The 20,338-nt window shown below is 35.7% G+C and overlaps 1 protein-coding gene across 2 annotated transcripts in view; it reads left to right on the top strand.

The window, feature by feature from the left end:
• EYA3 (EYA transcriptional coactivator and phosphatase 3) overlaps nucleotides 1–20,338 on the top strand; it is a 95,694-nt gene that overhangs the window by 15,359 nt on the left and 59,997 nt on the right. For both annotated transcript variants that reach the window (XM_007097926.3, XM_007097927.3), the window contains exons 2-3: nucleotides 10,847–10,948; nucleotides 16,654–16,697. In XM_007097926.3, the coding sequence (XP_007097988.1) occupies nucleotides 10,916–10,948; nucleotides 16,654–16,697 (77 nt within the window). In that variant the 5' untranslated portion in view covers nucleotides 10,847–10,915. The remainder of the gene's footprint in view (nucleotides 1–10,846; nucleotides 10,949–16,653; nucleotides 16,698–20,338) is intronic.

Here is a 20,338-nt window from a genome sequence, read left to right as displayed (position 1 = left end):
CAAGAAAAATGGCCAAATCTCAAGAACACCGTGAACTTTGTAATGTTTTAACTTGCCCAGGTGCCGTCCTCTCTCCAGTTCCACAGTAGCTTTGAAAACCAACAGTCCCTAATCATGGTGAAAACTAGCAGCCCAGAAGCCAACTGGAAGCTACAGACCAAGACTGGAGCTTTTTCAAAGCCCTGTTCCAGAGAATTGTCATTATTTGACTTGCTATTATTTGTTATTAATTGACCTGTCTGGTCGTTCCTTAAAAGACCTCATTTGCAAACTTGCATATATTTGACCAGACTTGGAGCCTTTTCTGCCCAGGGTATTCATTGAAAACAGTTAGAGGCAATTGAACATCTCAGCTGCCTATGGTAGTGAGTAACGGTTGGGGCAAACAGACTAACCAAAAAGCTTAAAAGGAAAAGCTGGGGAGTAGATGTCCATAGGGGATTTGTAAAGCTTTGATATATTCCTGGGAATCAAGAAGGCTGTGCCCATATGTTGAGCTGTGTGCATCTTTAGAAAGGACCTGAGAAGGCCCTAAGTTCTTAGTTCTAGTTCATGTTGAGGCTCTGTGCCAACGGATAGTGAAGGCTAAGGAAAAATTGTAAACTGGCTTAGTGTTAAAAGTGTGCCCTAATACATATACAGAGCCCATCCATGAAGACTGGGAGATTTACTGGTTCCAGGAGTCTAAGGAAATCTCTGTCTAATCATTAGCTGACCATTAAACTAACATCAGAGACTTCAGTGGCCACATGGGACAAAGAATCCAGACTCTGTGAAATTAGTTTCTCTATTTCCTTGTCCTATTTTATATTTCTTACCACTGCTTGAATAATAATTTACTTTTTATCTGTCTCTTACCAGTTAGAATATAAACATACTAAGAGCAGGGAGTCTTTGTGCACAGTTCTTTATCTCCAGTGCCTAGAATAATGCCTAGTATATAAAATATTTATTTTTTTATTTTTTTAAAAAAAATTTTTTTTTCAACGTTTTTTATTTATTTTTGGGACAGAGAGAGACAGAGCATGAATGGGGGAGGGGCAGAGAGAGAGGGAGACACAGAATCGGAAACAGGCTCCAGGCTCCGAGCCATCAGCCCAGAGCCTGACGCAGGGCTCGAACTCACGGACCGCGAGATCGTGACCTGGCTGAAGTCGGACGCTTAACCGACTGCGCCACCCAGGCGCCCCAAAATATTTATTTTTTTAAAGTAAGCCCTGCACCTATTGTGGGGCTTAACTTGCAACTCCCAGATCAAGAGTCACATATTCTACCAACTGAGCCAGCCAGGTGCCCCTAAAATATTTCTTGAAATGATGAGAAAATGGATGACTCAGATATCAATTTTCTATATACTTTCTGTCTTCTAGAAATTTGTTAAATCTTTTGCCTCTTGAAATCACTGTTTTTCTTTTCTTTTTTAAAATTTTATTCAGGTTTTATTTATTTAAGTAATCTCTACACCCCATGTGAGGCTCAAACTCATGACCCTGACATTAAGAGCCGCATGCTCTTCTCACTGAGCCAGACGCCCCACTGTTTTTATTTTGTTGTTGTGTCTTTTATCTCTTTCATTCCTTTGCTATTATTTTTATGAAGTGGATCTCTGGAGAGAGGACATAAATGGGTGTGCTTCTTCAGCTGTCTTGAATCAGAATGTTCTGATTACTGATTTTGATCAATAGGAAGTTCACTGAGAGTAAACTGATTTGGATGAAGTTTGGGAGGTTTTTTTTTTCTTCTAAATTTTTTAATGTTTATTTATTTTTTGAGAGGGAGGGAGACAGAACATGAGCAAAGGAGGGGCACAGAGAGAGAGGGAGACACAGAATCCGAAGCAGGCTCCAGGCTCTGAGCTGTCAGCACAGAGCTTGATGCGGAGCTCGAACCCACAAACCGCGAGATCATGACCTGAGCCAAAGTTGGGTGTTTAACCCACTGAGCCACCCAGGCGCCCCGAAGTTTGGGAGGCTTTATGGTAGAATTCATTCTAAAGAGAATGAAAAGACTACACGCATGCATTATGGTGTAAAACCTTATGCAAATAAACTTGACAATCTGGGTGAAATGGATATTTTTAGAAAATGTTGCCAAATTTGACCCCAGAAGAAAGAAATTCAGTAGACCAATAACAATAAAGGGAATCTGTAAAGTTATCAAAGGACTGCTCCATAAAAACTTTTAGACCTAGGTGTTTTCATAGGTATGTTATTTCAAATAGCCAAGGAATAGATAGCTGAACCAGAGCATGGATAAGAGAGAGTTTATAGCTCTTTTAAGGAAGCCAATGAAATGTTGATTCTAAAACTTCGTGGACAACACAAAATAGGAAACCGTGGAAGAATCTTCCAATTATTAATGTAAAAATCTTACATTCAGTACTAGAAAATAGAATTCAACAGTATGTTAAAATAATATTCTACAACCCAAGAGTTTAGTTCCTGAAATAAATGCACATATGGTTCAATATTAGATCTGTTAACATGTTGTTTTAATAGATGAAAGAAAAACCATATGGTCATCATCATTTTGGATGCCAAAAAAGCATTGACCAAATTAATATCTTTTCCTGATAAATGTTCATTTAATTAAAATTGATGAATTCTTATTTGACACGATTAAAGAGAACTTATTTCATTTTTCTTTTCCTTTCCTTTTTTTTTTTTTTTTTTTTTTTTTTTTTTTTAAGTAACCTCTGTGCCCAATGTGGGGCTTGAACTCATGACCCCAAGATCAAGCGTCGTATGCTCTATAAACTAAGCCAGGCAGGCACCCCAAATTTATTTCAGACCAAAACCAATATCACACTTAATAGTGGTATGGTAGAAGTATTCTCATTAATGTGAGGAACAAGAAATGGATGCCCAACATTTAGTATTGTTACTTAATATTATAGTGGAGGTGTAAACCAATATCATTAGGTAGTAAGAAGAAATAAAGAGGTTAATATTGGGAAAGAGGAAGGAAACTATTTTTATGCAGCAAGGGAAAATATATAGCTGAAACTCAACAATCAACTCTCTTACTGTTCTCATTATTAGAAAGAATGAGATTCTGGTAAAGTGGCAGTTTACAAAAGTACTAATACAACATCTTTCCTGTATATATGCAGAGTAATATTTTAGTGGCACCTGGGTGGCTCAGTCGGTTAAGCCTCCGACTTCGGTTCAGGTCATGATCTCATGGTTTTGTGAGTTTGAGCCCCATGTTGGGCTCTGTGCTGACAGCTCACAGCCTGGAGCCTGCTTCAGATTCTGTCTGCCTCCCACTCTGCCCCCCCACCCCCACCCCTGCTCACGCTCTGTCTCTCTTGCTCTTTCTCAAAAATAAACAAACATTGAAAACAATTAAAAAGAATAAAGAATGTTCATTAGTGCAATTGGAGCATAGGTAAACCATTCTCCACAAGTTGGTTGTTTCTGATTTTTCACTTCTCTGAACAAACAAACTTACTCTATTTTTTGAAATAGTGGAATAGAGTTGACTTTTTACCCCTCTACTTAATTTTGGGGGAAAAATTAGGAAATGAATCAGGCCATGGGCAATTTTATGACCTGACTCTAACCAGAGGATAGTCTGAAGATAATATGATTTTACAGCTGTGCCTGAATATTTTTTAAAATCTTTTTTAATGGTTATTTACTTTTGAGAGAGAGAGTCAGAGTGTGAGCTGTGGAGGGGCAGAGAGAGAGGGAGACACAAAATCTGAAGCAGGCTCCAGGCTCCGAGCCATCAGCACAGAGCCCAATGCAGAGCTTGAACTCACGAACTGTGCGATCGTGACCTGAGCCCAAGTCAGATGCTCAACTGACTGAGCCACCCAGGCACCCCTGAATATTTCTTATTTTCGTATAGTTCAGAGAACACTTGGTTTTGTTGCTTATATATATATTTTTGGTATTTCATCGGTACAAAGTAGTATCTTAAAAATATTACAGTTTATTCAGTTAGCGGTGAGAATCTTTTTTCCCAAGTGCTGATTTGATCTTAGTGGTTACTTAAACTGTCTGTATCCTTTGATGGATACAGAGGCATCCATCCTTGATGGATGTTAGTCATGGTTTGCCACATAACAAATGATCATATTGTTGAATTGTTGGGTTTATTTTATAGACTTTAAGGTTTATCATAATTATATTTGTTATATCCTTTTAATCTTAGATTTGTTTTTTCTCATTGCATGAAAGTGCATTTTAATAACTGGCTCTGTTGATTTGTTGCTTATGCTTTCTTCTGTTGCACAAAATTTTTATCTCTTTTCTACAGATAAGTATGCTAATCTACTTTCTCCAAAATTTCTTGAATGCTTAGTTCTTCATATATTTAGAATTAGTCATGTTTTTCTCCACATTGATACCGTTTTTCTGGCAGTATTTTTTTAAGATTTTATTTTTTTAAAGTAGGGGTGCCTGGGTGGCTCAGTCGGTTGAGCGTCCGACTTCGGCTCAGGTCACAATCTCACAGCTCGTGATTTTGAGCCCCACGTCGGACTCTGTGCTGACAGCTCGGAGCCTGCAGCCTGCTTCAGATTCTGTGCCTCCCTCTCTGTCTGCCCCAACCCACTCACATTCTGTCTCTGTCTCTCTCAAAAATAAATAAACATCAAAAAAAAATTGTTTTAAGTAATCTATACCCACTGTAAGGCTCAAATTCACAACCCCAAGATCAAGAGTCACATGTGGCTCCAACCGAGCCAGCCAGGTGCCCTGGCAATAGTTTTTAAATATTGATTTTTCTCTACTTATAAGCACTTTTTAGATTTGATCATTGCTTTGGGATTTCTTGTCTCATGGGTCTTTTTGTTTATTAAAAAAATTTTTTTATGTTTATTTATTTTTGAGAGAGAGAGAGAGTGTGGGGTAGGGGCAGAGAGAGAGGGAGACACAGAATCTGAAGCAGGCTCCAGGCTCTGAGTTGTCAGCACAGGGCCCGACGTGGGGCTCAAACTCCCAGACTGCGAGATCATGACCTGAGCCCAAGTCAGATGCTTAACTGACTAAGCCACCCAGGCGCCCCTCGTGGGTTGGGTCTTTTAGTATTTTTTTATTGTGGTAAGTACACATAGCAGAATTAACTATTTTACCCACTTTTATTTAAAAAATTTTTTTAATGTTAATTTTGAGAGTGAGAGAGCACGAGCAGGGAAGAGAGAGGACAGAGAGAAGGAGACATAGAATCCCAGGCAGGCTCCAGGCTCTGAGCTGTTAGCACAGAGCCCGACACAGGGCTCAGACTTGGGGACAATGAGATTATGACCTGAGTCAAAGTCAGAAACTTAACCGACTGAGTCACCCAGGCTCCTCTACCCACTTTTAAATACAGCATTCAGTGTCATTAAGTACATTCATGGTGTTGTGCAACTATTACCACCATCCTCTGGTGGTAATATCTTTATTTGATGTATTTCTACCTTAACCTGAAACATTATTGCTGTTATTCTCAGGCAAATTGTTTAAATCTCTCAGTCCTAGTTGCCCTGTCCGTGGATAGGATAGTTGTCCTGTCTGAGGATAGTTGTGGAGATAAAACTAGGTAAGACAATAAACTTAAAAATAATTGGGGTATTATATATGCTTAGTAAATGATTGCTCTCTCGTCCTTCCCACTATAATTGGTTTTAAAGACTGGTTGGTGTAGGGTACATCTTTCTTAATTCCCTCAATTATTCTCGTCTCCTCCAAGATACTCATTGTTATTTTGCCTAATTTCAGTAAGATATTTGTAAGTATTAATAAGCATTTGTTCACTTTATGTTTGAAACTAATGTGTATGTTTTGTGGATTAGGAATCCCAAATTACTACTTGCCCTCTGCCGCTTACTACTAAGCAATGTTTCACAAGAGACCACAGAAATGTATTCTTATGTTTTGAAACCATTTCTCCTGACACCTTTTCTGATTTTGCCTTGTAAGGCCTCCTAGTTGATAAATTAGAGTTTATTTGGAAGAGGTGTCTTTAGATTTTATGTTTGGTACTTTGGGTGTTAGGACCCTAGTTTCTTAATTCATTTATGATCTCCTTTAAATAGATAAGTTATTATTGAATAACAATACTTGAAGCAGTTATCTTAAAGCCATTAAAAGACAGTATTTTGCTTACTGTTTTCATTCTTCAAGGCATACACATAATTATATTTGAGGATACCATGATAGACATTTGCTAATTATGTACTCTTTTTTTTGCTAATTATGTACTTTTAAATCCTAAAGTAATTCACATGTTAATAATCTTAAGTAATGATGTACCACTTTTTTGACACTTCTTTAGATTACTATTGTTTATAACTATTGCTGAGATATAGATTTTTTTTTTTTTTTTTTAGTTTTTTTAATGTTTATTTTTTTGAGAGAGAGAGAGACAGAATCCGAAGCAGGGTCCAGGCTCCAAGCAGTCAGCGCAAAGCCCGACGAGGGGCTCGAACTCCCAGACTGCAAGATCACAACCTGAGCTGACACTTAACTGACTAAGCCACCCAGGCGCCCCTTGCTGAGATATATTTAATTTGGGGAATGATGCTGTTAATTTTCCCCAGGAAAACTTCTGTAGCCTTTTGTTTGGTGTGTTCTAAAAATTTATCTATAAGGCTTTGGAAGAAATAGTAAGTAGACTTCTAAAATACAGTGTAGTCAGTGATTAAATTTATGAGCTACCTGTTTTCTCTTTAGAACTGTATCAAAGATACTCAATCTGTGCACACGTAGCCACATGCAAGTTCCCCTTCTAGGACTTATAATCGGAATGTTGTGCTCTATTTAGACACATAATTAAGAGTAACATATACTTTATTTTCATTGAAAGCAATTTGACCTTTATTCTGTGCTGTGTGTGTGTTTCCCTTCCTAAAGAGCTATAATAACATTGCAGTAATGTAAGTTCTTACCTGTAGCCATTTACAGTTACAGGGTGAATAGAATGTTTAACTTGGTGCAAAACAGAAATTATGACATAGGAATCTTAATTAGAATTTTGAAATAAAATATTTACTAATAATTTCCCTTCTAATTTCTAAAGATTAAAAATAAAAATTATGGCTGCCGGGGGGCCTTGGTGCTCAGCCAGTTAAGCACCTGACTTCAGCTTAGGTCATGATCTTGCACTTGGTGGGTTCGAGCCCCGCATTGGCTCTCCACTGACAGCTCAAAGCCTGGAGCTTGCTTCAGATTCTGTGTCTCCCTCTCTTCAATGCTCCTTCCCTGCTCATGCTCTGACTCTCTCTCAAAAATAAACATACATTAAAAAACAATTTTTTTTAAATTATGGCTGCCATTTTACAAAAGTATCCTGCTTTATTTATAAACATGTGAAATCACAGTATTTAAAATTGACCTTTCAAATCCAAACAGAATTCCCTATTTTTTCATTGTCAGCGTTTACAGATAGGGAAAGTCTTAGGAAATAATACTATTTCTGTTCTCAAATGTAGATTTTCCCAGATTTCTGTCCATGATGATATATAGATACTGACAAACTCTCACCCAAAAAGGTGATTAAAAAGCTGTTTTTAGAAGTCAATAGTAAGAATTGAAACTAGAAAATTATGAGAAGACATTACTGTCCAAATGCTCGAAGGTACTTAAAAGATTAACTCGGAGCATGTTTTGTAATTTCACTGGCCGTTTGACTAAGTTGTAAGTAATTGTATTCATTTAAATTGCAATAAGAATCCACTTTCCATTTCTATGTCAAGTCCTTGTCAAGTCCTATTTTTGGATATTTTAAAAGATGAATTTCAGTAAGTGTAGAATAATATCAGGTTACATTAAAAACCCACAATTCGATTAAATGCTAGAACTCATACATGGAAATGAGAATATTAAGATTAGTAATTCTGTACTTTTTTTGATATTAAGTATCAGAGCACTGTATCTGTGTTATACAGCACTTCCGTCTGTTGCTAGTAAACGTGACTTGATTGTAAGCATGTGCCAATTACAGAAAATGGTGTGAGGTCTTAATATTAAGGTTTTAGCACATTGAGAAGTGCTAGGAATGTGGCAAATACTTGCATTCTTGTATTTAGTATATCCTTATATTTTTCAGGTTATTCAAGTTATAAATTATTGGATAGAAGACTACTGTATTGATAGAAAGTAGTGTCTTAGATGCATGTTGTGAGGAAAATACATAATTTATAGCAATTATTAATATAATTAATATATTGTATACACAAATGTACCAGAATGAATGTTTGCAACTTTATACATGTTACACGTTGCCAGTAGAATCCCAGAAGATTCTGTAACAAATCATGTGCTTTCCTTGTAGATCGTTTTTTTTTGTTTGTTTGTTCTAAAATGATCAAAATTATTGGTGATCATTGATCAATTACTTGATTTAAAAAAATGTTTTCTAACTATAAAAATTATGCCCCTTTTATTTCCCTAAATTGAAAAGCTGAGAAACTAAAAGGGATTTTTAAGATGGAAATAACAAAGGGTGCTTATTTTCAAAGAAAAATAGAGGAGGTAGAAGGTCTTCCAGTTTTTCCCTTAAAGTTTTTTTGCAACTCACCATAGATTTTATCCTAAGAAAAATAAAAAAATTTGTTCCTTTTCATAATAAGATCACCATAATATTGCCATATTTCTAAAAAACAAAATTCAAGATTGAACATTTAGTTTTGTCTGGCTTGAGAATTTATTTCCCCACAATTAAGAGTAGTATTTCTTACTTTCTAAAACCCATGATCCCTTTTAATCAATAAAAAATGTCTGTTCTCCTTTGATGTTCATATTTTTTAAATCAATTAGTTCTTATGTTTAAAATTAAAGCACGTATGAGTATCCTTTTCTTAAAATAATTTTTCTTACCTTCTGTCTTGCCCAGAAGTAGATTTTATAACCCTTCCCCCATGAGAAGGAATATCCCTTCCCTCTCCTGTGCTGAGAATCTACAAATTAGAGATTACAGTTATTACAGTATGGCCTTCAATTAAGTAAAACACTTTTGTTTTACTTAAGTAAACACTTTTTGTTTAGGTGAGAGCTGGTCACACAAAAATTCAATAAATGAGGTATTAAAGGCATTACATTTGCCTCATGATTTGGCCAGATTTTGCTCCTGTTTTGGGATGAAATTATGTATGTATATTATGTACATTTAGATGTTATTAAAATCCTATAAAATAAAGACATTTCAATTTAAAACTAAGATGGGTAGGAGCTGGTAAAACATAAAAATGTTTCATCTTTCACAATTGTAATCAGTTTCACGTCACGTTGATTATACTCTTCCGAGGAGAGCAAAACAAGTTCAGGCAAGATAGCCCCTGTGGGCTTTAGTTATTGTGCTCCGTAATTCTGCAGCACTAGTTATCTACGTCATGTAGTTTGAGAACTTAGCTTTTGAGGCTCTGTGTACGACTCCACGTGAGTATTGATGATCACATGCTTCTGACCTTTAAACTTTTTTTCTTACGACATTCTAGGTCCGGGAAGGGATTAAAGCTGTGGTAGAGTGGGACAATTTTGCATCTAAAAAGACACGTTTTCTCTCTTTTTCCCATTCTGGAGCGTGGCTCTAAAAAGCATGCTGTATTGCATCGAGATGGAGCAGTAGAAGTGGAGGGGTGGTGTTATTGGCACTACTGAAGTTTTTCATTTCTTTTTTCATGTTTTTTATCTGTTTCCATTACTTTGCCAATAAGATTCTATACCTGCTTTAGCTTTATAGGTTAAGTTAGGTACAGTGGTTGGTAGAAGTGAAAACAGGAGTGACCTTAATTAAAACCAGAAGCAGTCACATCTGTTTTGGAGAAGTGTCCATTTCATTTGGGTTAAAGGGAAATGGAGTTTTTGTTTTTCCAATGTGTTTAGTTTTCTAATATCTACCTATTTCTTGCCATCAGGCCACAGTAAAATGTCCTTACCATTAATTGGGGTCTTCGAGTCCTTTATTTTTCTTTCTTAGTTTGGAAATCAGGTCAGGAAGAGCAGGGTCTGAGAAGGTAAAGAGTTTGCTTTGGGGCACCTGGGTGACTCAGTTGGTTAAGTGTCCAACTTTGGCTCAGAACATGATCTCACAGTTCATGAGTTTGAGCCCCGTATCGGGCTCTGTGCTGATAGCTCAGAGCCTGGGGCCTGCTTAGAATTCTGTGTCTCCCTCTCTCTCTGCCCTTCCCCTGCTCAAACTCTCTCTCTCAAAAATAAATAAACATGGAAAAAATTAAAAGCAAGATTGACACAGTAGGATATTTAGTGGAGCTTGTTATTTCAGAATAAAATTTGGTCTTGGCTTTACATGATTATTTTTCCTTAATTCTATAATTCAAGGTTTTGCTTTACTTATTTATTTGCATTATTAAAATAAATCCAGAAGAACTTTCCTTTAAATTAATAACATACATATATAGATAGTTGGTTGTGAAAGTATTTAATTGATATTCCATTTTGTCCTATTTAAAGTGATTTGGTGTGTCTGTGTTAACAATTATGTAAATGTTCCAGATTCAAGCAGGTTAGATGTTATCATAACATACTGACTTGCTAGGCTAGTTTTTATCATTTTTTAATGTAACAATAATCCTCAAAAATAATGTTTTAGTTATCTGCACACAGCTGTCATTATAAAATGTTTAATGCATTGGGCACTATAGTAACCACGTTTTAAGTAAACCAGAAGGGCTTCCACGTGTTGGCTTTTGCGACGTAGTATAAAGGTCATTGGGTATACCTGTCTTGACTTGGTACAGCATGTCAGTTTGGAAAGGCCACGTGCAGGTTTGAGATTTTGAGATTGGGACTCACGTAGAAAGCTTGAGGTAACAAAAATTAAAAAAACTATTATCTGATGGCCTCAATGATAAAAGAGGACATAAAGCTTTGGATCCCCCCTCTTTTTTAAACAGACTGTGAAGACTGCTTGACAGACACTTGCAATCCAGTCACATAAGTGTAAGAAAGAAATATTGGTCCTCATGGAAGAAGAGCAAGATTTACCAGAACAACCAGTAAGTATTTCCTTTAACAATTTAAAGTTCTTTATAGAAAAGCTAATCTTAAGAGATTTTAAAGATCACTCAGTTATACTGCAGATTCCAAATTAGAAATAAAAATAAGGAAGAGACTTCTTAATACTTTCCTTCTAAGAAAATAATTTCATGTCCTTTAATTCACATTTTGTTAATACCTGGGAGTCTGCTTAGAAAATTCAGTATTACAAACTGAGTAGTGCATGGGCGCCTGGATGGCTCAGTCGGTTAAGCGTCTGACTCTGGCTCAGGTTATGATCTTGCGGTACATGAGTTCGAGCCCTGCATTTGGCTCTGTGCTGACAGCTCAGAACCTGGAGCCTGCTTCAGATTCTGTGTCCCCCTCTCTCTCCACCCCACCCCTACTTGTGCTCTGTCTCTCTCTGTCTTTCAAAAAAGAATAAACATTAAAAAATAAAAATAAAAAAAGTACTGTATTTGCAAATGCCATTAAAAAGAACCAACAATTGCTGTCCTTACAGTTTTTAGAAAATAAAAGAGGATGTCTATTTACCAGTAAAACAGTATATATTATCATTTGTGCCAGAAAACGTACTTTTTATCTTTACCTAAATTTTTCTGATTAAGTTTTTAAAAAGTAGTAGTAGTTGAAGAAAGTATAATTTGATAACTAATTGTTAAAAATAGGTAAGTATTTTTAAATACTAAAATACTTACTTTAAAAAGCAGATAAAAAATAGATAAGACCCCAGAGTCCAGGTTAGATTCTTAATTTCTTTTAAATATTTAACATAAATAAATAAAATAATTTTAAATGTCCTCAAGTGATACAGATTTATTGCCTTGTTGTGGCCTTTTGTTTGTATATTTTGGTCTTTCTGTGTTTTGACCCTTAGCATTTAAAAAAGCAAAATAAATAAATAAATAAATAAATAAATAAATAATAAGGAAAGGCAATAGTAATCATTTTCGTAGATACTTTTGTATTAAAGGATGTTTTTCTTTTGTGTTGAGATTTTTCTGAAGTTAGATAAATACTGAGTCAGTTTACTATCCTGAATGAGCCTCTTGCATTTTATATTAAGGAAGAATGCAGAATGATACATGTTTACCTTTATGAAAATCCAGCTTAGAAAAATTTGAATTTTGAAAGCAGGTAATAGGGTATGTTTTTCATGTTCCAGATGTATTCTTTATATCACAGAAAGATGGACATGTGCTCCCAAGAAGTCCTTTAATACATTTTTAATATTTTCTTTATGTTGAGAAGTACATACTGATGATTACTTTGCCATTTTTCTTTTAGCCCTCTCACTTAAGGCAAGTATAAAACCAGAAAGATATAGCAATTGGTAAAATGACCTTGAAACATTTGAAATGTCATCCCTTATCCCTGTTGGGACATCGATAATCAAGGAAATGGTAGAATTAAAAATCATCCTAAGCAGTGTTCCTAGGATATGTACCGTGAGAACAAATAGCTGGGTTAGAGACATTAAATGTACCAAAGAAAATGATGGCATTGAGTTTTTAATGTAGTAAGAAGTCTGGTCAAGAGGTCTAGTTTCAAAAGACTTATGTGTTGACATACTGTTGAAATGGGTATTGTTGTTAGTAACTCCTTATGTATTTAAAGTAGAATTGTGAGGCTGACCTGCTGGTGAGTTGTCTTTTCTACTCTACTTTATTTCCTTGCTCTTCTATTCAGTTTCTATAACATGATGTCCAAAACCTGATTGTTACTTAAGAAGGTGAGAAATGAAACCATTTTAAAAACATTTTCTGCTGACTATAAATGGTGATTGTCACAGAGCATCATTTTTTTATTGATTTGTTCCTGGGCCTTAATTTTTATTTTTTTTATTTTTATTTTTTTATTTTTTTTTATTTTTATTTTTATCTTATCTTATCTTAATTAGAGGTGTATATATATATAGAGAGAGAGAGAGAGAAAACAAGTGGGAGAGGGATAGAGGGAGAGAGAGAAAATCCCAAGCAGGCTCTGCAGTGTCATCGCAGAGCCCGACACAGGGCTTGAACACACAAACCATGAGATCATGGCCTGAGCCAAAGTCGGAGGCTTAACTGACTAAGCCACCCAGGCGCCCCTTGGGTCTTAATTTTTAAAGGTAACTGAGTGATAACACAGGGAAGTCCATGCCATTGAAGGAAAAGCTTAATGTCCTTAAAAGTGAAAGGCATGGCACGTCACACAGGACCACAGGGGGAGGCACCAATGTCAGTTAGGAGGCAAAAAGGAGCTAGGGGAAAGCATAGGCCATAGCCATTATTGGAGTTTCCAGAGGCAAGGCAAGGCAGGGTAAACGGTTTAGGTTTGTGTAGTCTGAATAATTCCAAGGGCTTTTGGGGTATCAAGGATGTTACTGGGTGCTGGTGTCTGGCTCTGGGGTGACTCAGAGCAGGGGAAGTATTGGCTTGGTGTGTAAGTTGGATAAAGGAGATGGAGGGCTCTGGATCACAGGGAAGATGTACACAGCTTGGTCCTTAGTTTGGCCCTGTGACTAATGGCTGCCAAATGGACAAATACAGAATCTGAGAAAACACAGAATATTTAAGAACTGTTCAAAATAATTAGAATGGAAAGAGTAAATGTTATACTTTGAAGAGAAAAACAAGTCTTCACAGGCTGTAGTAGAGGTCTAAAATTTGAGTAGAAAGAATGATTCCATTCCAAGTTAATGATGATAAATAAAACCAAGAGTTTTAACCCTACTGTTACTTGTATATATAGATGTTACTAGTGACATTATTACAAGAATTATTTTAATCTCACTATCTCTTCTTGTCTCTTTCCTGCTGAATTATCCCTTTCTTGTTTCTTTACTAATTACTTGCCCTGTCTTAAGCTTTATTCAGGTCATTGTTGACAGTGCAACATAAATTTTAGCTTTGGGTTTTCTGTCAATTGATTATTGCCGATCAATCCTCAATCTTCTGCATTTGGAAATGGTTCACTCTTTGTTCACCAGTTACCTTGACATTATTGTCTTTCCCCTTCCTTGACCCCCAGTCTTTATCTTTTTCAAATACTCTGAAACAGTTGTATTATTGTCCAAACTGGAACTCTTTTGAAGAGTAAAAGGGGACACTAAACAGACTTGGTTCCGGGATAAGAGGTATAAACCAAGATTGTCCCTGCTAAGCTGGAAGCACATGAAAATACCTGCTTTTATGGCTATCAGGGGTGCTCTCTGAATTCAAGTTTTGAAAGGACCTACATGCATAGGAAAAATTTTAGAAGAATACACAGCAAACTTAATACTGATTATTTTATGGAGGGATGAGGCAGAATGAAGTCTTTTCTATTTTATACATATCTGAATGGTTTGAATTTTTAAAAATAAGAGCATGTATGCCTTTTGTATTAAAATTTTAAAAAGAAATTACTAATGCTTACTGTAGACAACACAAGTGGCAAATGCTTTATAACCATAGTATACTCTCCAGGCTAGGATGTAGAAAAGGAGTGTAGCTTGGGAACCATTTTTGAGAACAATAAAAAGGACTTTAAAATTGTGTTTTGGACTTGGAGGGGAAGGAGAAGAAGAGGTAGAACAGGTGGTGAAGAGACAACTTCTTGACTCAACACCCCTGATTTCTTTTGTGTCTTCTTTATCAAGGAGGATAAACTTAGGTAAAGGATAGCATACCTCAAAGTTTAAAAATGTTTTTATTCACATATTTATAAGCAAATACCTAACTTCTTTCAAATGAGTTCTGTTCCTCCAGACTAATAGCAGTTTTATACCATAAGCCTAAAACTTAGAGATCAGTGCAAAGCCAGCCTTGATCATCTGAAAAATCAGAGTAAGGAAATGCTTGAAACAAAACATGGATATTTCCTTTCCTTTAAGGCATGATTTTTTTTTTTTTTTTTTTTTTTTTTTTTTTTTTTTTTTTTTTTTTTTTTTTTTTTTTTTAGCAGAGGTACAGATAGAACCCTGATTTCACAAATTTGCCATTGGTTCTTTTTTTTTATGTTATCTTCAGTTATAACATGCCCATAAGATTATATCGTTTTTTTAAAATAAAAGCTTTGAGAAAAAATTGACATATCCATTTTAAAGTAGTGGTTTTTAATATATTTGCAATGTTTTTTAGTCATCACTAGAATCAATTTTAAAACATTTTCATCATTCCAAAAAGAAACTCCATACCCATTGGCAGCCACCCCCCAACTCCCTCATCCCCTGCAGCCCTAGGTAACTACTGATCTAACTTCTGTCTAAAAATTTGCCTGTTTGTAGACATTTCATGTAAATAGAATCATACATTATGTGGTTCTTTATGACTGGCTCCCTCCACTTAGCATAATCTTTTCAGGGTTCATTTACATTGTAGCATATATTATGTACCAGTACTTCGTTCCCTTTTATTGCTGAATAATACTGTATGAATTTATTTTATTTATCATTCATTGTTTTATTTATCATTATTTTAACATTTTATTTATCCATTTATCTGTTCATTCATGAGCATTGGGGTTGTTTTCACTTTTTGGCTATTTTGAATAATGTTGTTAGGAACATTCCTGGACATATGTTTTCTTTCTTTTTTTTTTTTCCTTTTTCCTTTTTTTTTTTTTTTTTTGTTTGTTTGTTTTTTTTGGTTTTTGGTTATGTAGCTAGGAGTCAAATTGCTGGATTATATGGTAACTCTGTATTTAATCCCTTGAGGAACTACTAAACTTTTCCAAAGTAGCTACACTATTTTACATTCGGTTTCTGGATTGTACTGTTTCAACCCGTACTTTTGTAATATCTTTCTGTATCTTTTTGAGTTAGTTTACCTGCTTGGAATGCCAGGCAGCAGATGCTTCCTATCTCTGATTTACAGGGGGACATAATTGCCCAAATCAAGGCAAACAATGTCTGAAATGTTAAATTTAATCATATTAAATAGCTATATTCCCACCTGATATTTTTGTTGAAGATTATTTAGATTTTCAGCTTTTTATTAGCTTGAGATACTCTCAATCCATAATTTTGTAATTTTGTATGGCTAAGCATACTAAGCATGTTTCTACTGTGACTAGTTATTCTAATCAGAGAACTCTAAAATCAGATTCTTTGTAATATATATGAAAGCAAGGAAATCCACTGGTACTATTAAATGTTGTTGATCTTCTGTTTGGGATTCTTAAACTGTTTCAGTGGAAATGCTTTTACCTCAGAATGAATTAGAAAAAGATGAAAATCTGGAATAAAACAGAATAGCATAAAGAATATTTTTTAAAGTACTCATAACCTGATAAGAATTTATCTTTATTTTTGGCATGTAATTTAAGTATAAAGACATTTCTGTTTCATAAAGTAATAAATGAGTTGATGTTGTTGAATATGCCATACTTACTGTTTGATAATATAATTATGAGTCTGTTAAAATTTAAAACCGACTAATTTGTACCCAAGTTTGGATACTTTACTCTGGTAAACATTGTATCTTGAGTAAAAATCCTGGTAAACATTTTACCTTGAATCTGAAAAACAATTTTTTCATTGAAAAGAAAGAGCTCACGTGAAAAACAAAGAAGCCCATCTCTAACTCTAAAATATAACAAAGGTTAATTAAATAAATGTAAACAAACAAAATGAAATAGTTACCCTGTAAATTATTAGTTAATATCAGCCTGCCATATGAATAGGTAGATGATTTCAGAAACAGAGCACTATATTGATGCTTTTGTATATTTATTTTTGCAGGTGAAAAAAGCCAAGATGCAGGAATCAGGAGAGCAAACTTTGAGGTATGAAAAGTTGAATTTCTTTTTAATGATCTACTTAGTTTTTTTTCACCTGCTATTTATAAGTATATGGGTACATTTTGGGTTGACTACTCTAGTTTTGAATTTTAGCATCAGTCTTTAGGTTTTGAAATTATTTAGTTTAAGGTGAAAATATCCTTCCACTGGTTTGTCCTTGAAACAAATAAGTGCTGATTTTTGTCTTATTCATTCATTATTTGTTTAGGAATATGTACTGAACTCATGTTATCTATCAGGTCCTGCAATATATGGAAGAGACATGATGGTGAACATTCTTCAGTCAGATGTACAGGGTACAAAATGGGAAAAAGAAGCAGAAATAAGGGAAATCCAAAGGATTTGGCATTAATCACCAAATGGACATGGGATGCCTTAATCATTAGCTCCACTCCCTGTAGATAAGAGACAGCTTCTTTGCCCCTCATACTCCGGCTTCCACAACACCGTAGTTTTCAGTTTTCCACAGTCCTTACTTCTGTTTGTCTATGAACCAGTAACTGCACCACCTCTAACATCTGAACTTCCAGAATCCTACTCTTTTAGTACCACACACTCCATTCCAGCTCATTTATACTACTGCCACACTAGCCATGTGATATCTTCCTGTACATTTTCCGTTAAATGAGCTATCATATTTTCACTCTTACCCATTGACGCTTCCCACAAGATTTCAATATTTTTCTTATGCTTTTTAAATTATAAGATCTATTAATCAGTCCCTTGCAAACATTTCTACCTTGTTCTCCTTTTCCCCTGTGTCATGCTTCCTTAGCAAAACCACAACCCTGGGTAGACCACCTGTTCACCTATTCCATTCTTACTTCCAGTCACCTGAACATTGTCAGAGAAAAACACAAAACTGTTTTCATTTATGATTACATCGCAAACAGGCACTTAAGCACTCCTGGTGGTCCAGCCACCCTTCCTAGTGTGTTTTATCCTAGGCTGTAAAATCATCTTTCTTTCCCTCCCTCCCTTCCTCCTTGCCTCCTGCCTCCTCCCCTTCCTTTCATCTTCCTTGCCCTTTACTTTGCTCCCATTTACCCAGCTGGGGATCTTGCTCCCTAATTCAAAGAGAACTTAGAAACATTTAGATAGAAACTATCTCATTTGTCTGTCACATCTGCCCATTTATCTGCTTCTCTACAATATTCTCTTTTACCCTGTCCTCTGAAGTTAATTCCTCTGCTTATATCTAAGGCTGATCCTTGCAGTTATATTATGGAACCTACCACCTTTGTCTTTTCCTATAATTATCCCTTCTCTCTCCTTCAGTTTCTTTATTATGATAAAATATATATAACATAAACTTCACCATTCATTCATTTTTAAGTGTATAAATCAGCAGCATTATTATATTCACATTGTTGTGCAACATCACCACCATCCATCTCTAGAACTTTTTTCATCTTCCTAAACTGAAACTCTGTATTCATTAAATAATAGTTCCCCATTTCCCTGTTCTCCCAACTCCTGGCAACCACTGTTCTTTCTGTCTCTGTGATTTTGACTACTCTGAGTACCTCCTTTTAGTGGAATCAGACAGTATTTGTCTTTATGTGACTGGCTTGTTTTATTTAGTGCAGTGTCTTCAGGGTTCATTTATGTCATAGCATGTGTCAGGATTTCCTTCCTTTTTAAGGCTGAATAATATTCCATTGTACGTCCAAACCTAATTTTGTTTATTCATTATTGGTTGATTGTGTTGATTATTTATCAGAGAGAACGAGAGAGAGAAGGGAATGAGCAGAGAGAGAGGGAGAGACAGCATGGAACCTGACATGGGGCTCGAACCCATGAACCATGAGATCATGGCCTGAACCAAAACCAGAGTCAGATGCTTAACCAACTGAGCCATCCAAGTGCCCTGTGTTGATTATTACAAGAGTTCTACTGAATAAGAATCAAGCATTTGTGATGCTCCTCACTTTTTGAAGAGTTTGGGTGTTTTTGCTTTTTAGAGGGAGAAGTCATTTTATTTGAGAACATCTTTTTTTCACCATGCACAACTTTTAAGCAAAATTTATGTTTATATAACTGTGAAAATAAATGTTGAGATAGTACATAATTTTTCTAGATTTAATAATTTTATTTATTTTTTAAAAATTTTTAATGTTTATTTTTGAGAGGGACAGACAGAGTGCAAGTGGAGGGAGATACAGAATCAGAAGCAGGCTCCAGGCTCCAAGCTCCAAGCTGTCAGCACAGAGCCCCATGTGGGGCTCAAACTCACAGACTGCAAGATCATGACCTGGGCCAAAGTCGGACACTTAACCTACTGAACCACCCAGGCGCCCCTAGATCTAAAATTTTAAATGTTTAACAAAGTACTAGGGGCACCTGGGTGGTTCAGTCCAATTGGGCATCCGACTCTTGGTTTCATCCCTGCTGACAGCTCAGAGCTTGGAGCCTGCTTTGGATTCTGTCTCCCCCTCTCTCTGCCCCTCCCCTGCTTGCTCTCTGTCTCTCTATCTCTCTCTCTCAAATATAAATAAACATTTAAAAATTTTTAAAAATAAATAAAAAGTTAATTACATTTGAGGAAAAGTTGTTTGAACATTCAGAATATACCAGGAAAAAAAAAACTATATTGATATTACACTTGAATATTAGTGGTCCATTCAGAAAAGATATGAGAGCCTTAAGAATTTTGATGCTGTGGTGGTGTCCATGTGGCTCAGTCGATAGAGCATCTGACTTCAGCTCAAATCATGATCTCATGGTTTGTGAGTTCAGGCCCTGCACTGGGCTGTCTGCTGTCAGTGCAGAACCTGCTTTGGATTCTCTGTCTCCCTCTCTCTCTGCCCCTTCCCCACTCATTATCTCTCTCCCTCTCCCTCTCTCTCTCTCTCTCTCTCTCTCTCTCAAAAATAAATAAACATTAAAAATTTTGATGCTGTGTATTTTTAATATAAATAACATTTATTTTAAAAGTTTTGCTGCGTAGAAACTATTCTTGTTTTTTATTAGTCAGTCTTACCTTTCCAGATATATGGAGCCTCTCGTACAGTGTCCTCTACTTCTCCCTAGAGTGTAGAATAGCAAAGTGGATTTCTTTCTAGGAAACACGAATATGGAAAGGATGCCTGGGCTGGGGAGAAGTTGTAATATAATAATAATGGCTACAGTTAAATTGTCTGTGTTCTAGTCTCTCAGTACTTTTTATATATTAACTAATTAATCCCTACAACTACCCTATGAGTTAGGCTCTATTATTATCCCTCTTTGACAGTTGAAACTGGAGTGCAAAGAAGTACCCAAAGTCATTAAGCTAGTTTTGGCAGAGTGGAATATGAACGCAAGCAGTCTGGCTCTAGAATCTGTAGTCTTAATCATTATGCTAACCTGGTAGTTGAGGGAATAACTAAAGAGTGGAAAGTCAAGTAGAAGGAGGAGGGAGTTAGTTAGTTAGTAAAATCTCCATTCCAGAATTTCAGTGAGAATCTTGCCAACATTAAAGTGTGTGACATAATGACTTGTTCTCCCAGTTTATGTGATTTACCTTTTGCAATTTCTCTGAATTTCCCTTATAACTTAAAAAAAAAAAAAAAAAGGTATTGTTCTGTCTGGGATATGATAACAAATTTAGAAAAACATTTTTTAATTAGAGAAGAAAAATATAG

Source organism: Panthera tigris, chromosome C1 (assembly GCF_018350195.1).
Source record: "Panthera tigris isolate Pti1 chromosome C1, P.tigris_Pti1_mat1.1, whole genome shotgun sequence".
In the NCBI taxonomy this organism is placed as follows: domain Eukaryota; kingdom Metazoa; phylum Chordata; class Mammalia; order Carnivora; family Felidae; genus Panthera; species Panthera tigris.
Note: the sequence above shows the minus strand (reverse complement) of the source record. Positions and strands in the feature narration are given on the sequence as shown.